The sequence below is a fragment of the Poromitra crassiceps genome, assembly GCF_964638095.1.
Source record: "Poromitra crassiceps genome assembly, contig: HAP1_SCAFFOLD_437, whole genome shotgun sequence".
Classification (NCBI taxonomy): domain Eukaryota; kingdom Metazoa; phylum Chordata; class Actinopteri; order Beryciformes; family Melamphaidae; genus Poromitra; species Poromitra crassiceps.
The window spans coordinates 8,682-28,649 of record NW_028151970.1 but is presented as its reverse complement, the minus strand read 5'-3'; the positions used below and the strand labels follow the sequence as shown (position 1 = coordinate 28,649).

The 19,968-nt window shown below is 45.1% G+C and overlaps 1 protein-coding gene across 1 annotated transcript; it reads right to left on the bottom strand.

Moving 5' to 3' along the window:
* Nucleotides 1-11,506: 11,506 nt before the first annotated feature.
* LOC310771215 (delta-like protein A) lies at nucleotides 11,507-17,977 on the bottom strand (the record flags this gene model as incomplete). Its single annotated transcript, XM_083663873.1, has 11 exons — nucleotides 11,507-11,512; nucleotides 11,649-11,757; nucleotides 11,876-12,665; nucleotides 13,189-13,405; nucleotides 13,954-14,123; nucleotides 15,023-15,153; nucleotides 15,289-15,349; nucleotides 16,675-16,932; nucleotides 17,099-17,159; nucleotides 17,475-17,777; nucleotides 17,909-17,977. The coding sequence occupies 11 exons, from the start codon at nucleotides 17,975-17,977 to the stop codon at nucleotides 11,507-11,509; spliced, it is 2,175 nt and encodes a 724-aa protein (XP_083519999.1).
* Between the last annotated feature and the right edge of the window lie 1,991 nt (nucleotides 17,978-19,968).

Here is a 19,968-nt window from a genome sequence, read left to right as displayed (position 1 = left end):
AAACCCAAACACCGCTCTTAGAAATGTTGAGGAATTACACACAATAAAGTCCAGAGGCCTATACCACGAAGCAAGATTAGTGGCTTAGCGAGGTACCTTCAGGTTTAACCCTGGGTTTGCCGTACCACGACGCTAGTTAACTTCTTACCGAGATAGATCACCATAGCAACTTATGCTCTATGGCTAACCTGCTTTGTAGCAGGTTAAGTTCAGAGGATAAGATCAAAATCCATGAAAGACCCACCTGCTTACCAGTCACCTCTCTGGAAACAGCGAGTCACCATTCATATGGTCCCCATATGAAAAATACATTGCATTCAAATGAAAAAGAAAAAAGAAACCAAAAACATGGCTCCTGTTGAATTAATCAAGGACTGAAGCCTTGCACTTGTTGCAGGCTACATTTAAATTAAGCCCTACTTACCACTTTGGAATATGTTTTTATATATTCATTTTTGTGCTCTCAAGTAGCCTAGATACGTTGTTTGACCGCGCCGATCGATTGCAGCTGAATGGTGAGTGGAGAAATATCACTAAACCGGTGTAAAAATGTTACATAAACGTTTCCAAAGCGCACGGTGCCGTGTGCGCAACGGAGCTGAGACTGACGTTGGGTTGGACATGGTCATACATGCCAGAATAGCCTACTACTATCTAAGCCAGTGGTTCTCAAATGGGGGTCCGGGGACCCCCAGGGGGCCCCAGCCAAAAGGGGGGTAATTTATTTTCGCTATAATTCCATTCATAAGTAACACAATGACTATTTTGGTCACAGGTTTTATACACTTTCTGTAATAAAACATCTAAAAGCATCAATCTTATTATCAGATGGGGGACCGTGGGACAAAATCCTATCAAATGGGGGTCCCTGGTCTAATCTTTGTCAGTTTAGGGGTCCTTTATGTGAAAAGAAATTGAGAACCACTGATCTAAGCAATTTAATATAGGATCGCCTGCACACAGATGATTCATATCTAGGCTACTCCTGCATTTTGCAGCTGCAACTGTGTTGCTTTTAGCCTGTATGATGTGATTGAACTTCATATTTCCAGCATAGTCCTTGTATGAAATATGAATAAAAGCGGTAACTTTAGACAGTCAATCGGGAACAGACTAATAATATCCAACGCGGATTTCGATTCTGACATACAGTAGTAAAGCTTCACGATTTGCGCTTTGAATGAATGAGGAAATAGGCTTGTCTGGCGCTGTAGAAGCGGCAGCCGTCCATATTGCATTGTGATTGGCTAGTTGTTAAAAACCACGCCTCTTTTGCGGGCACCAGCTCCTGTGCACGGGCATTTTCACGTGCGCGCGCTCTCAACTGGATTCGAAAAACCTGGATCCACTTAACGAGTTGATGACTACATTCGTGGTATGGCTTAGCTAGAATTCAGCTGGATGGCAATGATCTGGTTAAGCCAAACCAGATCAAGGGACAGATCCTGGATCGTCTTATACAACATTCGTGGTATGGGCCTCAGGAATGCAGGAAAAGTCAATGAGAACTTGAGCCAGACATAGAAAAACACCATTTCTTTCAAACGGGGTGACAACAGATTCCATTGAGTAGCCGCTGAAGGTTGTTTTTCCCCGAAGCAGTCCTGCACCTACAGGGGTCGACGAAATTTGACTCAATCGCTCTAGTCGAGTAGTACCCATGAGTATCGCTGACGGTCTGGAGTCTCGGAAGTGCAGAATGTGTAGGAACCCCACGTCAACGAGACCAAAATCACCCAAAGAGGTTAGGAGTCGGGCGCGGGGGCGAGGAGGGCCGCAGCGGTTCTAGGTGGAGCGGGGGAGGGGCGGGGGTGGGTGGGCGGGCGGGTTCTTTTAAGACAGCGGGCGGGGGGGGGGGGGGGGGGGGGGATGGGGGCAATTGGAGATTGGGGTGGGGCGGGCTGGATCATGGCGGTCGATTCACTGTTACTTCACCTAATTCTGAATCGGTTCAATTCGATGTCATCGCGTTGGAGGGGAAAGTCTCAGATCAAATACGCAAACGTAAACATACAACGATACAGAAAACGGCACAAGACACGGGAGTCATGTCCTCCTCTTACGCGCCACATCGTTTTCCAACCCGAATACGGGTTTATTATGGTTATGTAATAACTTTGTCATAATGTCATCTCTACTTGCATTATTTCACCCGTTTTAAGAACAGAAATATTGGTCCAAAAACCCCATTCGTTTTCGCCGTGGGGGGGGTGGGAGGGATCCGGATAGGATCTGAAAAGCTCCGGACTGATGACAACACTTGCAAGGAAAATATTAAGAGCATCCATACAAGCTCATTCAAATACAAAAGCACTACCTGCACTTGATGTAGTGACAGACGCGTCGCTCTCTGCATAGCTTGAATACAATATGGCCCACTTTCGGAATAAAGGCACTTTCTGAATGTATTGAACTGAGCGTGGATCGACCGCCCGGCTCAGGGGCTCAGCAGAGGAGACACAGGAGCGCGTGGGAGGGAGGGAGAGGGACAGTAGTCTTAAGCCAGTGGTTCTCAACGTGGGGTCCGCGGGGGGCTCCCCCCCCCCCCCCCCCCCCCCGGAGGACAAATTGTAAAAGCCTCAGCATTATTTCACTTACAAGCAGTTAAAGGAACACTCTGCCCATTTTCAACCAGCTTTGTATCATTAGAACATCAGTAGTATATCAGAAACGGTTTTGAAGTCTGTCATTTAATTAGACAGTTATTGAGGGTTAAAGTGTGGACCAGTGACATCACTGGTCCACACTAACTCAAATGACTAACTCGTTAACTCAAATCAACTCTCAGTACCTGTCAAACTAGATGAATGATGAATAGTTTGACAGCTATTGAGAGTTGATTTGAGTTAATGAGTTATTCATTTGAGTTAGTGTGGACCAGTGATGTCACTGGTCCACACTTTAACCCTCAACAACTGTCAAATTAAATGACAGACTTCAAAACAGTTGACAGTTTTCTGATATACTACTGATGTTCTAATGATGCAAAGCTGGTTGAAAATGGGCAGAGTGTTCCTTTAACACAATTGAACATATGACTGTTTTGATTCATATCTATTGATCGATTACCTGTCTCTCTAACCCTACAATAAGGGTAGTCATGGAATTCTGGACAAAATCGTGTCAAACAATAAAAAAAAAATCAAAGGGAAAATAGTCCAAAATCTCGTCACATGGGGTCTAGATTTGGAGTCGTCGATGGGGGAAAAAGGTTGAGGATCGCTGGTCTAAGCAGAATTAGAGTCCTGTTAGAGAGGGTAGGGGGGAGGGCGTGGGGGGCAGCAGGAGACGTGATGCACAGCGGAGTGAATGACCTTCACCATCATCCATGCAGACAGTGAATGACCTTCACCATCATCCATGCAGACAGCTTTGTAACATTTCCCACAGGCAGGCGCCACCGACGGAACGGCCCAGGATCATATACCTCGAACTATAGCACGAGCCGCACGGGCTCACAGGCAGAGACACTACTTACTCATTTGAAATGTTTTGGGAGACATTTCAGCATGTTGTACACTCTTCTCACTCACACACACACACACACACACACCTACAATTACCTCGGTGGTCCAAAGACAGGCATTATGCTTCACATGTTTTAAGCTACATCAAAAAGAAGAAAGCGTGCAAAAAGGAACGCAAAGATAGATCCGTTTACTTTTTGAAAACCTTACTAGAGTAAAAAAATCTATGTCCTGTACATGGCTATAATGCTAGGTTTTTGTTATTTGTCGCTCATGTGATTCTTTGACGCAGAAATAAGGCAAAACATTTGAAAGAACTTTTTTTTTTTTGGAAAGTGAAAGAGCCATTCAAAACCCAGTTCAACTTGGTTGAATAATAATGACAAATCAGTGATTTTTATCAGGATTTTTATTGAGTGTATGTTTTGGTTGTGTTTTGTCTTTTCGGGCTCTGGTCAATAAATGGGAAATGTTTGTTTGCTAAAAGATAAAAGCTTTTTCTCGCAGCGCTCTAATGAACTTTTTTTTATTTTTTTTATCATTATTTTTAGTCAAACTAAATGAATAATCATGAAAATGTACAATCACCCCAACAAGTTTTGACAAAGTCAAACTCGTGATAATGTTAATTATCACATTAATATTTATTACAATTTGATCTCTATGCACAATTAAGTTTGCACATCATGTTAGATAGACCTAGATGTTGTTCTCCCTGAACGTATTTGGCCTAAGATATTTGTTTTCTTATTTCACACCTGAGAGGTGTGATCTTAAAAAAAAGATATTACTTGTCCCTGTTTTTTTTTGTTTTTTTGCAACATTTTCTTAATGTTGATCCAAGCATTATATGGTATTCAATAGTGTACTTAAGCTTTTTTAAGAGCCTTCTGATTGATGTTAATACAAGTTGACTTCCCTAACATTTTGAGACTGACAGGATTGACTGTATGTAGGGCTGGACGATAATTCAATATGGTCGTGTATCGTCTTTCAGTGGAATCATAATTATGATGATATGAAGATATTTTAGTACATTTCTGCTGATGACACGCACATTTGACTTCAAAACTCATCAAATGAGGTATAGAAAGAACATTTGTTGAAAATGTCAGGTTTGTCTGACCCAACGTTACCATTCGATTCAACGGGACGAACATTCATTTGATTATTTAACATGATTTTGCCGACATGAACCATGTCATGATCTAAATGGTATTGACTAGAAATATTTCGAGCGTGCCTTGAGCGAAACCCCTCACCTTATTGTAATAGTGAGATATCGAGGAAAATCCTCGTGATCATCATGGTATTGATTTCAGCGATATCGTCCAGCCCTTAGCTGTATATGAAAGGCGAAGTGAGCTGATTTGAGTAAAATATCACTTTAGTCGAGACTTTTTCATCTGAAGCAGTGAGTCCAGCAGAGTCTGAGATTCTAAATCCCTGTCTGTCTGTCTGTCTGGACATCACTATAAACATTGACATCAAATGTCCCCTTTAAATGTGGAAAAAAACTGCTTGTTTACACGGAGCAGACCTCACAACGTGCCGCATTGGTCTCTTGAGACTGTCCTAATTTGCATAAGGAGTAGTTCTCCGTTTTCATTGGTCCCTTAAGACTCCTTTGCTCCCGCCATTTTCAAATGCTCCCGACAACTAATAAGGCGGGATATCCGGTCAAAACAAGGCGGGTATCGAATCAACTGCCCCAGTTGTGTTTCCGAGTGTTCACGATTGGTCGAATATCAACTTCCTTCCGGTCTGAAGCTGATTTTTAATTTTTTTAATTTTTTTTGGAGGACGACAACTTCCTCTGTCCAAATGTCACTGGTCTGAAGTCCAGAGCGTCTCTGGAGCATTCCAAGATGGTGGAGGAGAGAGACTGGGCTTGAGAGACTTGGCGTTTGATCAGCGCTGCAGATGAAAAAGACAAAAAATAATTTCGTTTTGAAGTGTAGCTGGGCGGAGGCTCCGCCAAACTCACTGCTAGGCTCTGCGCTAAATATTACTTTTGTGCAACACCAAACTTTTTAAAGCTTTTCGGGAAGTATTTACCTCATTTGCCAATTGCCAGCACCGTGCTCTGGTCGACCTTTGGTAAATAAGCAGTATTGGTCTGTTTTCCGAGGTTTGATCGACCCTCAGCAGTGGGCGTGGTTTTGGAGGCGGACCCTTGTACAGTACTGTAATATGTGTGCTTTGAAGCCATGTCAGCGCATTGTAACGTACTGTGTAATTAATGCCTTTTTGTTTTCTCTTGGTTTTTTTTTCTGGGAGGGAAGGTGAAAATTGTTCTTTTTTTACATTAATATTTCTTTAACAGAGGTTAAATATGTCAGAAGAAGAAGAAGAAAAAAAAAAGTCATTTTATAAAACGCACTTGTCATGGTAAACCACATCTTTTATGTATAAAAAGACTAAAGGCATGATTTAACTTTTTATGAAAACTTAGATGTCGTACTCAATGAATTAATTGAATTTTAAAAACAAGTGATTTCAAAGATTTCTTTCTCCAAATAAAGTCTTCTATGGCTCCAAGCCAGCTGGTTGTCCGACGTCTGAATTTTTCACTAGAGGGAAAAGTGGCGATGTCACAATGCCACTGTTCAGCAGTGCACCCTGACCCGCTAGGTTTTGAAGCCTATCGGAGGAACAGTTCTTGAGCTAAACCATTTTTGTGATGCCAGCAGATGGCGCTATGACTATGCACGTGTCCGAAATTGGGCGCCGCACTCCCGTTGGGTTCCCAGCAGCGCGCTCCCCAAGTTTGAAGTCGATTGGATGAACGGTTCTCGAGACAAACCGCTTTTTGTGTTGCCAGCAGGTGGCGCTATGACTATGCGCATGTCCGAAATTGGCCACTGCACTCTGTGGGGTTCCAGTCAGCGCACTCCCCAAGTTTAAAGTCGCTAGGACGAGCGGTTACGATCAACTTGTTGTGTTGCCAGGAGGTGGCGTGATGACTATGTGCGTTTCCGAATTTCACGAAATTCGGCACTGCACTCTTAGGTCCCCTAAGCCAGTGGTTCTCAAATGCGGGTCCGGGGACCCCCCAGGAATCTGTGGCACTTTGCCAGGGGGTCTGCGAAAAGTTTTCAGGAAAATCAAAATAAAAACTTTTTGTTGTTGCAAAAGCTTCATAGTTCAACGAAAATATGTTATGCTTTAAATCTAAAATGGTTCATGGATTACATTCTAATCTAACAAACCTATTGATTTAAAAGTCAAGCACGTTACCGTGGAAACAATTAAGCTTAGCCCAAAATCACAAATCAGAATGAGGGGGTCCCCGGTATATTTTCTATGTTGTAAGGGGTCCTTGGCTGAAAAACATTTGAGAACCTCTGCCCTAAGCGCACTCTAAGTTTGAAGGTGAGCAGACCTATGGTGTGTGAGTTATGACCATTTAAAATGTAAAACATTGTTTGGATTGGAGCAACTCTGGACATATGTATAAAAGCACATACTGTACACACATACATACTGTACATACATAGGCTACTGTACGTACATACATACATACTGTACGTACATACATACATACTGTGTGCACACATACTGTACATACATACATACTGTACGTACATACATACATACTGTGTGCACACATACTGTACATACATACATACATACTGTGTGCACACATACTGTACATACATACATACATACTGTGTGCACACATACTGTACATACATACATACTGTACGTACATACATACATACTGTGTGCACACATACTGTACATACATACATACTGTACGTACATACATACATACTGTACGTACGTACATACATACATACTGTGTGCACACATACTGTACATACATACATACTGTGTGCACACATACTGTACATACATACATACATACTGTGTGCACACATACTGTACATACATACATACTGTGTGCACACATACTGTACATACATACTGTACGTACATACATACATACTGTACGTACATACATACATACTGTGTGCACACATACTGTACATACATACATACTGTATACACCTACATACATACTGTGTGCACACATACATACTGTACATACATACATACATACATACTGTGTGCACACATACATACATACATACTGTATACACCTACATACATACTGTACATACATACATACTGTGTGCACACATACATACATACATACTGTATACACCTACATACATACTGTACGTACATACATACATACTGTACACACATACATAGGCTACTGTACGTACGTACACTAAATACATACGGTACATACATACATACTGTGTGCACACATACTGTACATACATACATACTGTATACACCTACATACATACTGTACGTACATACATACATACTGTATGTACATACATACATACTGTGTGCACACATACATACTGTGTGCACACATACTGTACATACATACATACTGTATACACCTACATATATACTGTACGTACATACATACATACTGTATGTACATACATACTGTGTGCACACATACTGTACATACATACATACTGTATACACCTACATACATACTGTACATACATACATACTGTGTGCACACATACTGTACATACATACATACTGTATACACCTACATACATACTGTACGTACATACATACATACTGTACACACATACATAGGCTACTGTACGTACGTACACTAAATACATACTGTACATACATACTGTATGTACATACATACTGTACATACATACATATGGCTCTCCAATTATACAATTATAGTAGTAGGAGAAGATGAAAAGTTACATGTTTGTAAACACCCAATTGTAAATTATTTTAACACAACATGCTTTAGTGTCAATGGGAAATTAAGCATTTTCTTTCCTCATTCCTCAAAAATGTACTTTCTTTTTTGCCCGACACACAGCGACACTAGCTTCCCCGTCGTCGCTCATCTGACAGCAGAAACGTGTGTTTTTGAGCATTTTAATTCATCGACATCTGGCTATTCTCTCATCACAATTCCGCACCGGATCCTGACAAATGCATCGCAAAGACGCCGCCGAAGCTGCCCCTTCTTCCAGGCCCATAGACAGTGTTGGGGATAACTCATTACAAAAGTAACATATTACATGTAATATATTACTTTTAGCAGTAGCTCAGTAATATAACTTATTACTCATAGGATTTCAGTAATATTATACCATTTACTTTGTCAAGTAACTCAAGTTACAAATTGAGTTACATTTGATTCAATCAAAGAACATATTTAAAAAAGATACAAACATTTCCTAATCAAACTGTGTTTTTATGCAAATAACCACTACAGATGACAATAACAAAGGAAAAGAATAACATTTAGAATTTTGGATTGTTTACACGTGACTTCAAGACGGTTGAAATTATTTTTCGGGATGGTTCCGTGGTGGCGATGTCATTCTGCTGCTGCTGTTGTTTTGGTCAAAGTAATGCAAAAGTAGTGTAATAAGTAACGAGTTACTCTACACAGAAAGTAATATTGTAAAGTATCTTATTACTTTCAAATGAAAGTAACTAGTAATATGTAATATATTACATTTTGAAAGTAACTTGCCCAACACTGCCCATAGATGCTCTTTTCTGTGCAGCCTCTCAGCCTTTGAAGGCCTGGCAGGTTCTTCCAGGCCCATAGATGATCTTTTCTGTGCAGCCTCTCAGCCTTTGAGAGGCCTGGCAGGTTCTTTAGGCCCATCGATGATCTTTTCTGTGCAGCCTCTCAGCCTTTGAGAGGCCTGGCAGGTTCTTTAGGCCCATCGATGATCTTTTCTGTGCAGCCTCTCAGCCTTTGAAGGCCTGGCAGGTTCTTCCGGGCCCATCGATGATCTTTTCTGTGCAGCCTCTCAGCCTTTGAAGGCCTGGCAGGTCGTGGCTGAACTCTGGGCCAGAAGGCATCTGTTACTCGACAACATCTGTTCCCGTTCCTCTCTTTTCTCTCCCAGCATGCCGAGGGACACGCAGCCTCTCTCCCAAGGGTGGCCCTTTTGTGTGCCTCCATTGTCAATTCCATCATTGTCTGCCCAAGCCTGTTCCCGTGATGACGTGAGGTTATAAACCCCTTCAGAAGCCGCCGGCCGCGCCGATGATTTACACTTATTTGTGTCTAAAGCACAATCGGCCTCTTTGTTTTTGCAATTAGAAAAAGAAAACCGAATGGCATTGTTAAGCGGCGATTGTTAAAAAAAATACGTTCAAATGTAAAGTTTTCAGACTAGGGATGCATTTGCCGATGTCGATATGATCTGTATAATAACAAGTTTCTATGATGATCAAACGTTTGGTATATACTGAAAAACACGTTGTAAACATTGTGAATTTGAAAAAAGGTCGTGTGTTTTATTTCCAAAACAAAAAGCGCATAAAGCATACGTTTAACCGCATTGTCGCCTCTCAATAGGAAAATTCGGGCGGATACAGGCAACCGAAATGAACACTGCTGTTATGATGCCGCATACCAACATCGACCGATATCGACATGATTGCAAATTCCTAATTCAGACACAGCAAAACTTGACTGCAGTCAAAAGGACCGCCGGGGGGGGGGGGGGGGGGGGTTGTTTTTGGTGTCGAGAGAAAGGCAGAAAAGCTCTGTTCAGTAGGCGTCACTTTACATGAATCCTGAATTTTGGAGGCATGAATTACCTGACTGGTTCTTTTAGCAGGAGAAATAGGAGTGGTCAATGTAGCGTAGGGACATTGTTTTTTGATGAATGGGCCCCCTCGCACCGTCTCCAGGGAGACACTTTCAACTTCTGGCAGTGGCCAACAGTGTCACCATAGAAAAGGCCCACTATGGGGTCGCCAGGGGAAGACAACAGATGTGGCTGATTCACTTTGCTCACAGACCCCTAAAAGAAGTGTCTCAGAGTGCCTGCAGATGGACAAAGACAAAGGTTGCACGCAATTGCATTTTCACGTTTAATAATATTTATTTGGAAAAATAGTCTTGGCTAATTCATTCATTCAAAAAACAGTAAAGGGAGACAGTGACATCAGAACAATTTGTACAATGCCTCTTTAAATAACATTTCTTTAAAAAAGAAAAGAAAAAAAAGTCCCATTGACCTGAAGTGCCTTTGCAAATATCATCATTAAAAAAGCAACTTAAATAATCATAACAAACATCACAAATATACAATACAAAATAAGAATAACACAAAATCATTAAATTAACTTAAATTAAATCATACTTTTAAATCATAACTTTTTTCATCTTTCTTTCTTTCTTTCTTTCTTTCTTTTCTTTTTTCTTTTTTTTTACAAAAGGACAATCTGTATCAAAACGAAAGGACAATCTGTATCCAAAACGAACAAAAATGTAATTTATTTGAATTAAGACAAAGTTTTCATTTCCCCCCCAAAAAACAATACTATGTCATAAATGGTGTTGGAGGGCTTGGGGAGAAAACGCACTTCTTCAGTTGAACACAGTGATCAAAGTAAACATAAGAGTCTTCACAGGTGTCGTTTTGGGTGCACACGGCCCATGTGAACAGCCTCGCGAAGAACAGGCCAGTATGGCCAAACATCCACCGTCTTATGCAGTTGCTGCGCTCAGCAACGGCATGTGGGTTAGAGAAAAGGCCCGGGTGCAAATGTTGCAAAAAAAACAACCACTCAGCATTTCCATTTACACTGGCTGAAATTGTAACATCGCACCTCATTGCCAGTGACAGTGTCCACTTTTCCATCTTGTTACAAAACTTTTTTTAACAACCCCCCCCCCCACCACCACAACCTCAATAAAAGCCAGAACAGGAAGCCAAGTGATGGTTTTACTTTGAAAGGTAAAACGTTTATTATTTTCTTGCCCTCCCCCCCCCCCCCTTCCCCGCCAGTTTCTTATCCCACAGGCCGCCGCTGCCTGCGCTTAGTTTCCAGTAGAGAACCAGCTCACTCTGAATATCAGTTAAACGTCTCAGTATCAGCAGCAGTCTCAAGGCGGGACACCTCCCCCTAGAGGCTAGGGTTAGAGCAGCATTTTTTTGAAGGAGTATAAAACCTCTCCCATAGAGCAAACGAGAAACGGGCAGCCCATCGGTGGCTCGTTACACCTGCGGAGAGACACAGAACAGACAAAAAGGAGAGCGGGCCGTTAGTTGTTTGTGTTGCCAAAACATCCCCGGGGGGCCACAAAGCCGTGTTCAAACCGTCGCGCCGAAAAGCGGCGCCCGAGCATTCGAGACTCACCTCAGTTGCAATTATACATTCGTCCTTTTCCTCTGACATCACAAACACAGATTTGTACTTGGTGTCCGCACATGCAGACATTTCTGGAGCTTTCTTTTCTGATGCATCGCTTTTTGGGAGGGAAGCAGACGACAGACAAGACGTTAGCCGCGCGGCGCTCCAAACGCCACGTTTACATTTTGTGTTCGGAAAGGATGGCAATTTCTTTTCGTTCGGGAAACACTTACCTTTTTAAACGTTTGCTGCGCTTCTCCTCAAACTCAAACGAGTCCGGGGATTGGCACTTGTCCTCGCAGGCAGCCTCCAGCATGGCCTCTTTAGCCGCCTGCTCGTAGTTGAGCTCGCGTACGAGGTTGTAGTCCGCGGGCGGGGGGCGGCTCTTGTAGCTGCTCCTGCCCGGCGGAGACCCCTCGTCGGGGGCGCTGCAGAAGTCCATCTTCTTGTTGATGTTCTTGACGCCCGGCGTGGTGGGCACCGCCACGCCGACCGCCAGGTCCCGCTCACTGCGGTGACAGTTGTTGGTCAGGTTGTTTATGGTCTCTCGCTCCCCGCCCGCCGCGTCTGCTTGGCCGCCGCGCTGGGCCTTCGAACGGAAACACCCGACCAGCACGGCGCAGCCGGCCAGCAGCAGCAGCACCAGCGCCGCGCCGGAGCCGACCGCCATCCAGGGCACGTCTGTCCCGCGGATCGCCGCGTGCTCCGGGAGTAGGAACTGACAGTTTCGGCCGCCGTAGCCGGGGACGCACGCGCAGACGTAGCGGCTGTTCCGCTCGTGGCAGGTGGCGCCGTTGTGGCAGGGGTTGTGCTCACAGCGGCTGATGGGAGAGCTGCAGTTGCGGCCGGTGTACCCCGGGGGGCAGGTGCAGGTGTAGCCGTGCGGACCCTCCTGGCACGTGGCGCCGTTCTGGCAGGGGAACAACGCCGAGCACTCGTCGCCGGTGTGGTCGCAGTTCATGCCGGTGAAGCCGTCGGGACACTGACACAGGTAGGAGTTGACCAGGTCCACACAGCGCGCACCTGCGAGCGGAGAAGGAAGCGTGCCGTCAATATGTGCTCCAGGCCTTATAGTCTCACAGTAGCCAGCCGCACATAAATACCTACGTCTGGGGCGCAACCCTTGAAAAGCGGTTAAGGACCGCCCCCTAAGACCAAAACAAATGCATATGACATGAATTGACCGACCACGGACCTTCTTATTTGCGGCACGCAACTCGTAGGGCGGTTACATTTTGAACGATTCGCCACTGGGCGCGGACAGCCGGACTTCCGTTACAGCCGAACTTCCGTTACAGCCCAAGCCAATCCAAGGTTTTTCATGCGGGAAAACCCGGAAATGCTGACTTGTGATTCAGAGCCTCTGTAGCGGAGGGTCTGACCACGTGAGACACTTAGCCTTCAAACACATGTACCAGACAGAAGACAGATCTGGAGGACCTTCTGACCTTCAAACACATGTACCAGACAGAAGAGAGATCTGGAGGACCTTCTGACCTTCAAACACATGTACCAGACAGAAGACAGACCTGGAGGACCTTCTTACCGTTGGAGCAGGGGCTGGAGGTGCAGTGGTCGATCTTCTTCTCGCAGGTGAAGCCGGCGTACCCGGTGGGGCACTGGCAGTAGTACCCTCCGTCGGGGTTGTCGGCGCAGCGGCCGCCGTTGAAGCAGGGGCCGTCGGCGCATGTCATGGCGCTCAGCTCGCAGTTGTTGCCATAGAAACCGTGGGGGCAAGTGCAGGTATATGTGTTTTCCAAATCCTGTGCGGGGGAGGGGGGGGGGGGGGGGTGGGGGTGGTAGAAGAGCCTTAAGATCAGAATCCTGCTGTCATGGCTTGGTAGTAATGCTGTTTATGGTTAGTGAGTTTTTTTCCTTACATTGTAGGCAAAGGGCAGCTACTTTTTAAAGAATCTAAAATATAATCGTTTTTGGGTCGCTGCATAATTCCATTCGTGTTGTTTCATAGTTTTGATGTCTTTACTATTATTAAAAAATGTGGAAAATAGTTATTAAAAAAAACAAAAAAAATGTGGTGTGTCAAAAGCTTTGACCGGTAGTGAACATGGTTTTGTCTAAAATCAAATGTACAGTGCAAAGTTCTTGTAATACATGTTTTTCCTTTCAATCATGTCGGGGGCTTTTCAGCTTCCGTAGATCGTTTACAGCGCAGGGAGGCTTCACATTCCACAATCGTCCCAGGACCGAATTTGAACCCCGCTGACTCATCACCAAGGACGCCCGTTCTCAACATGAGTTTTAACAAAGAGGAAGGAGAGATGGGGGGGGGGGGGGGGGGGGGATGACTTACAGTGCAGCTTCCCCCGTTGCGACAGGGGTTTCCACCACATTGGTTGACCTGGACCTCACAGCTGGCCCCAGTGAAGCCGGGCCGGCAGGAACAGGTGTAGCTCCCCTGCCCAGTGTTGCTACAAGTGGCTCCATTCATGCAGGGCTTGTGGTGAGTGCAGTAGTTGAGATCTGGACAGACACGGGCGGCACATTTGGATTAGCCACACAGAACAACACATGGCCCGAACAACAGGCCACAGAAAGTCTTTTTGTCTTCCTGTACACACTGCTCTTTCTCTTCTTCTATGGTGGTTTTTTTTTTCCCCCCTCCCTGTCTCCACCTCCTGTCCGCCATGTTTTTCTGCACGCATGCACCCAATTCATTGTGTGTGTGTGTGTCAGTTTTATGAATGGGGTTTTGGTTACATGCCTGAAGTAAGGTATGCGGGTTTATGATACTTAGATCTTTGAGTTCAGCAAGACACTCTTCACAAATGAATACCACTTTGATCATTTCTGAAGTGTAAATGAGATTGTTAGAAATCGCGATCGCCAGAAAACACGCCAAAGATCTATAAAAGCAGGGTTCATCGTGAAGATTGCTTGCAACACAAAGGTCAAGTCTCAGTTGAATAAACGTGTGTTAACCACAGACCTTCAGGCATCTAACCAAAATCCCATAAAAAAACAACAACCTTTGACTTGGAGACGAGGGGACGCGTGCTAACTCTTTGCCGGGGACTCTTATTCTCTTGTGTATATCTAACTCTCTACCGCCCTCTTGTGTATATCTCTCTACCGCCATACTTTGCAGGTACACTCTCCCAACAGGGCGCCCCATCACCTCTCTATATCTTCTCGCTGTCCTTCAGAAGAAACTGCGCAAAAAAATCTCCATCTTAACAAGTCATTTAGTCTATTGTTGACTCCTAAAGATTTCAAGATACTAGCAAATTTCTGAAAACTGTAGTAGAAAACAATTATGAGTTACTGTATGTCTCCTGTCTTGGTTTAAGAAGAAAAAAAAATCGTAAAGTGTCTCTCCACCTCTGCCCGCCGCACCCCCCCATCGCCCCCTCTCTCCTCACCTTGGTTGCAGAACAGCCCCCCCCAGCCCTCCTGGCAGTTGCACTGCCATGGCTGCTGGCAGGTCCCGTGCAGGCAGCCCGGGTAACGGATGCACTCGTCGCAGTAGCGCCCTTTGAATCCCACTCGGCACCTGTTGTTGTCCAATTAGAGGGGGAAACACCGGTCAGTCCACTCACATGGCCTCATGCCTTCCCCCCCGCGCTCATTCATTAATGGCTCTCTTGTTCGTTTGGAGGGAGAGCGGGAGGTCAGAGGTCAAACTTACTTGCACTCTCCGGGTTTCTCACAGAAGCCGTGCTCGTCGTCGCAGCCCGGCAGGCAGATCGCTGCACAGAGAGAGAGAGAGAGAGAAAACGCTTTTGAGAAACATGGAAGCATGGGCTTTGTTTACCTCAGTGGTTCTCAGCGCGGGGTCAGGGGAGCACCAGAGGGGTCCTTGCCGGGAAAATTTATAAAATGTTCAACTTCAGCATTTCATTTACAAGAAGTTAACGCAGTTAGAGAAAGTAGAAGAACGATGACTGTTTTGATCATACAGCCATGGAATTCTGGACAAAATCATTTAGAAAATGTTCTCCGTTCTGGGTCCAACTCATCCAATGGGGGTCCGTACAATGTGGACTAAAATTAGGGGTCCTCGGTATGACAAAAGGTTGACAATCACTGGTTTTTAGCCTAGTTGAAAACATTAAACAACTTCTGCCCTTAAAACCTAACCGTTTCATTAAAATAATAAATAGAAGTGTTTCTATATAAACCCATTAGCTGTTACCTAAAAACTCAATCTCCTTATCAGCGTGGAAGAATGTTGTGCTTAACATAGTGCAGAGACAAAGGAGTGTGTGTGTGTGAGAGTGTGTGTGAGTGAGAGAGAGAGCATCCCCCTCCTCACCCCACACACCCTCTTTTTTTTTCTTCTTCGCTGTGGGTCAAAACTCTTTTATTCATTCTGTGTGTGTGTGTGCGCGTGCGCACACACACACACACTCCCCTTAATGTCTCGGATTGGGGCAGATACGAGTGGACAGCTGGCGAGTGTGTTGCCAGTGCGCGACAGCTGCTCCATTGTCTCCTCTCTGCCGGCAGCTGCCCACTTCAAACAATACCTCCCCCGCCTCGGCCAATCACCGCCCGGCCCTCTCCCACGGCAACGAATCGGAAGGTAGCATGTAAATTTATGGCACGCGTGAGATTATTCCCCAAAAACTTTCCTTAGAATAAATCAAGTGGTCGTGTGTGTGCGCGGGGGGAGGGGGGCGTGTGGTGTTTACGCACATTAAGTTGCTTTCCAACGGCAGCCACTGGATCCGCCCGGGCCCAACAGAGAAAACAACTTTTCCTAGGCTACAAAAACGCCCCAATCATCCCCAATAAACAATTGGATTCCTATAATATGCCTATAGGATCTTATAGTGTGAATAAAATAGATGATATAACATGATTTTGTCGAGATTGTGTCTCACTGTATCGTAGCCTAACAGAGAAACTATCAAAAACAGTTATTCTACATTCTGTAACTTTAACTTCTTTTGTAGGCCTAAATTAAATTAGGTTGAAAATTGCATCGATTCACTGGAAGCCCCTCGAGGACCCCGCTGGTGGTCCCCGCACCTGTACCCAAATACAATAAGCTACAAAGTGTTCCACTCACGCTCGGTGCAGTACTGGCCCTTCCACCCGGAGTCGCACACGATCTCCCCCCGCTCCCCGCAGGTGAAGTGGCCGAAGGCGTCGTCTCTGGGCCGGCAGAACACCGAGCAGCCGTCGCCGTAGTAGTGCTCGTCACAGACGAACCGGTACGAGTACTTGAGCTCGGTCCTGCCGCCGGTGTGCAGGTCCTGCGACCACTCCTCTCCCACCGTCAGGTGCCGCTGCGTGATCATGGTGCTGATGACGCGCTCTGGGTTCTCTGAAGCGTGTGATGTGGTGGGGGGGTGGGTGGGGAGACGCAGCTGTCAGTTTAATGTGAATATTATTGGATACATTTGTAGTAAAGTAGTGTAGCTGTGTGTGTGTGTGTGTGTGTGTGTGTGTGTGTGTGTGTGTGTGTGTGTGTGTGTGTGTGTGTTTCCTACCTGTGGAGAGGTCGTCTTTGGAGTCGGTGTGTAATGCCTCGATGATCAGTGAGAAGGTCCCCTGGGAACACAAATGGCTTCATGAGACAGGTGGCCAGCGCGCGGAGATGTGGCGATAACATTGAGCAAGGACCCGAGGCGATTGTCCCATAGACTCTGTGGTGAATGGCGTTTCAAACTGCCTCTAACCTGATCCGAAACAAAACGCCGACAAGCTGCGTGCATTCTGAGCCCCGCTTTGTGGTCACAGAACGTTCCACTGCGCGCTTTACGCACGGATTACGCACGGATTTACCAAACAAGCGATTTCGTTTTTGCTGGTCATGAATGCTGGCTCGAAGCAAAACGCCGGTATACAGTAGAATAGGCTACTTACCGGCCACGTAAAGCCGAAATTGATCCTGATCGGGCTGTTGAATGAGCTCTCCGGGATGACTTCGGGAACTTGGAAGGAGTTGGAGCCGAGCACGGGCGTCACAGCGCCGCCGTAGTTGCACGGCGGCTCGGGGGAGGCGTTGGGCTGGTAGTGCTTCAGACAGATCCTGAAGAAGGTTTTACATTCGCACTGCTGCTGGAAGGACGAGGCCAGTCCCCCCTTACAGCAGTTTTTGTTGCCCTGTATTCCCTTCTTGTTTAGGAACTCCTGCAACTTCAGCTCAAAAACTCCCGAGCAAAAGCCCTGTGTCGAGGAAAACACGTTGTTAGCAAACACTATAGAACGCGTGTGTGTGTGTGTGTGGGGGGGGGGGGGGGGGGGGGCTGATATAGTTCATTGTTTGGGAAGAGATGGAGAATGAGCATGCGTCTTACCTGGCACAGCAACATGGACATGACGGCAAGAGTCATCAAGAAGACGCGCCCCATATTAAATAAATACATAATAAATAAGAAATAAATAGTCAAATCAAAGTCTCGGGGCTCAGCTGGTCCTCAGGATGGAAGATGCATTGAGCACGTTTCTCTGATCATCAACTGCTGCTGGCAGCCGCGCCGTTTTCGTTCATGTCCCGATAACAAAAGGATAAATCCCCAAAAAACTTTTCAAGGAAGAAAAAAAAAAAAAAAAAAAAAACCCGAGTCAAAACGTGTGAGCGAGTGCGGTGAGAAATACAAAAATAAAACTCCTCCAAGTCCGTTAGAATGCGATAATCCAGTGGTGCGCTTGTAGGAAGAAGAAGAAGAAAAAGTCGTTGGTTTGGGTTCCTTTTGAAGAAGGCGACACAATTTAGGAAGTGTCCTTTTTGTGTGTTGTTACGTCTTGGTCTAAACCAGGATAGCTTTGTCACTGGTCCAACATGCTCCCTTCTCCCTCCCAACGTCTCTCCTCACTGTGAACTACTGTGCGTCTGTCTCCTGCCGAGGCCGCCTGCAGCCTGTTTTATACGGCCTGACACATGCTATGGTAATAACATGCAAATTACCCCCCCACCCCCCAATCTGGCCCGGGTCTCCACAATGGGATAGTAGCCTACCCCAGTAGCCTCCTCCGCAGCACCAGCCAGCGCGCAGGACACTGTGTGTGTGTGTGTGTGTGTGTGTGTGTGTGTGTGTGTGTGTGTGTGTGTGTGTGTCTGTGTGTATCTGAGCCCAACATGGAGTTGTGTGTGAAACTATTTGGGCCAAACAAGACATTTTTAAAACAAGCTCTAGTGTGTGTGTGTGTGTGTGTGTGTGTGTGTGAGAGAGAGAGAGAGAGAGAGAAGGTGTGTGTGTGTGTGTGTGTGTGTGTGTGTGTGTGTGTGTGTGTGTGTGTGTGTGTGTGTGTGTGTGTGTGTGTGTGTGTGTGTGTGTGTGTGTGTGTGTGTGTGTGTGTGTGTGTGTGCGACTCCTACAGGTGGAGAGGCTGATATTCACAGTCAGTGGGATCAGAAGTTACAGGAAGATAAATTGATGCGTTTCTGAAAATACAATTGATTATTTGTTGATGTCGAAGCTTTTTGGGCTGACAAAAATCGTAATGATATGGAATTTATGTATATCATAGTAAACAGCATCAAACTGATATGAGGTATAGGGGTCCTTTAGGGGGGAAAAGACTATTTTATTTATACATCTATTTAGGCTACTAGATTTTTGTTGTTTGGATGTATAGCCTAACAGTTTATTTACCTCTGCATTTACTGATCATATGTAACTAGAGAATGATGGAGCAGTAAGACTTTACAATAAACGGTCTATCTTAGTGAGGACATTCCTTGATATTATAATGAATTCCCTAGTCTAGCCCTAATCGTCACACCTTAATGCCTAACCCTAAACTAAGCCCCATTCTAACCTAACCCTTAAACCCAAGTCTTAACCTCTTCTAAAGCCACCTATTTCTGAAGAAAATGGTGAAAACGACATACCCAAACTAAAATGCTTACTGTGGCTGAACCGCTAGGGTTACAGACAACTGCCTGACCTTTTCTGAAAGGTAAGACTTTGAAGTTTCTGTTTCAAATATGTGTAACTGACCCTGAGTAACACCAGCTCAAACACAGTGGTTGATTCTCGCCTAGAATAAAAAACACTTTTAGAGTGTAAACAGTTACCTGTGGTTGTTGTATTTATGGCTAGAAACCCAATGGAGACATAGCCACAGGCCTTACCACATCCCAACTCAAAGAAGATGAAAAAATACCAAAACATGAGTATTTGGCAGTGGTTTTTGTAGGGAGATACCTAGGCGGATTTCCAAAAAGCCATTATAAAAAGCCATTTGAAAAAGCCAAATAATCTGAAATGTTGTCTTTGTCTTTGTACAAAGACGGCTATAACTTCTGCTGTGTTGATCTGCTCTGAAAAAGGAAGACATGGTTCGATGCGCAAGATTCAGCCGGTTAATTTCGTATGTAGCATGAACAGTATTGTTCAGAATTAACTACCTA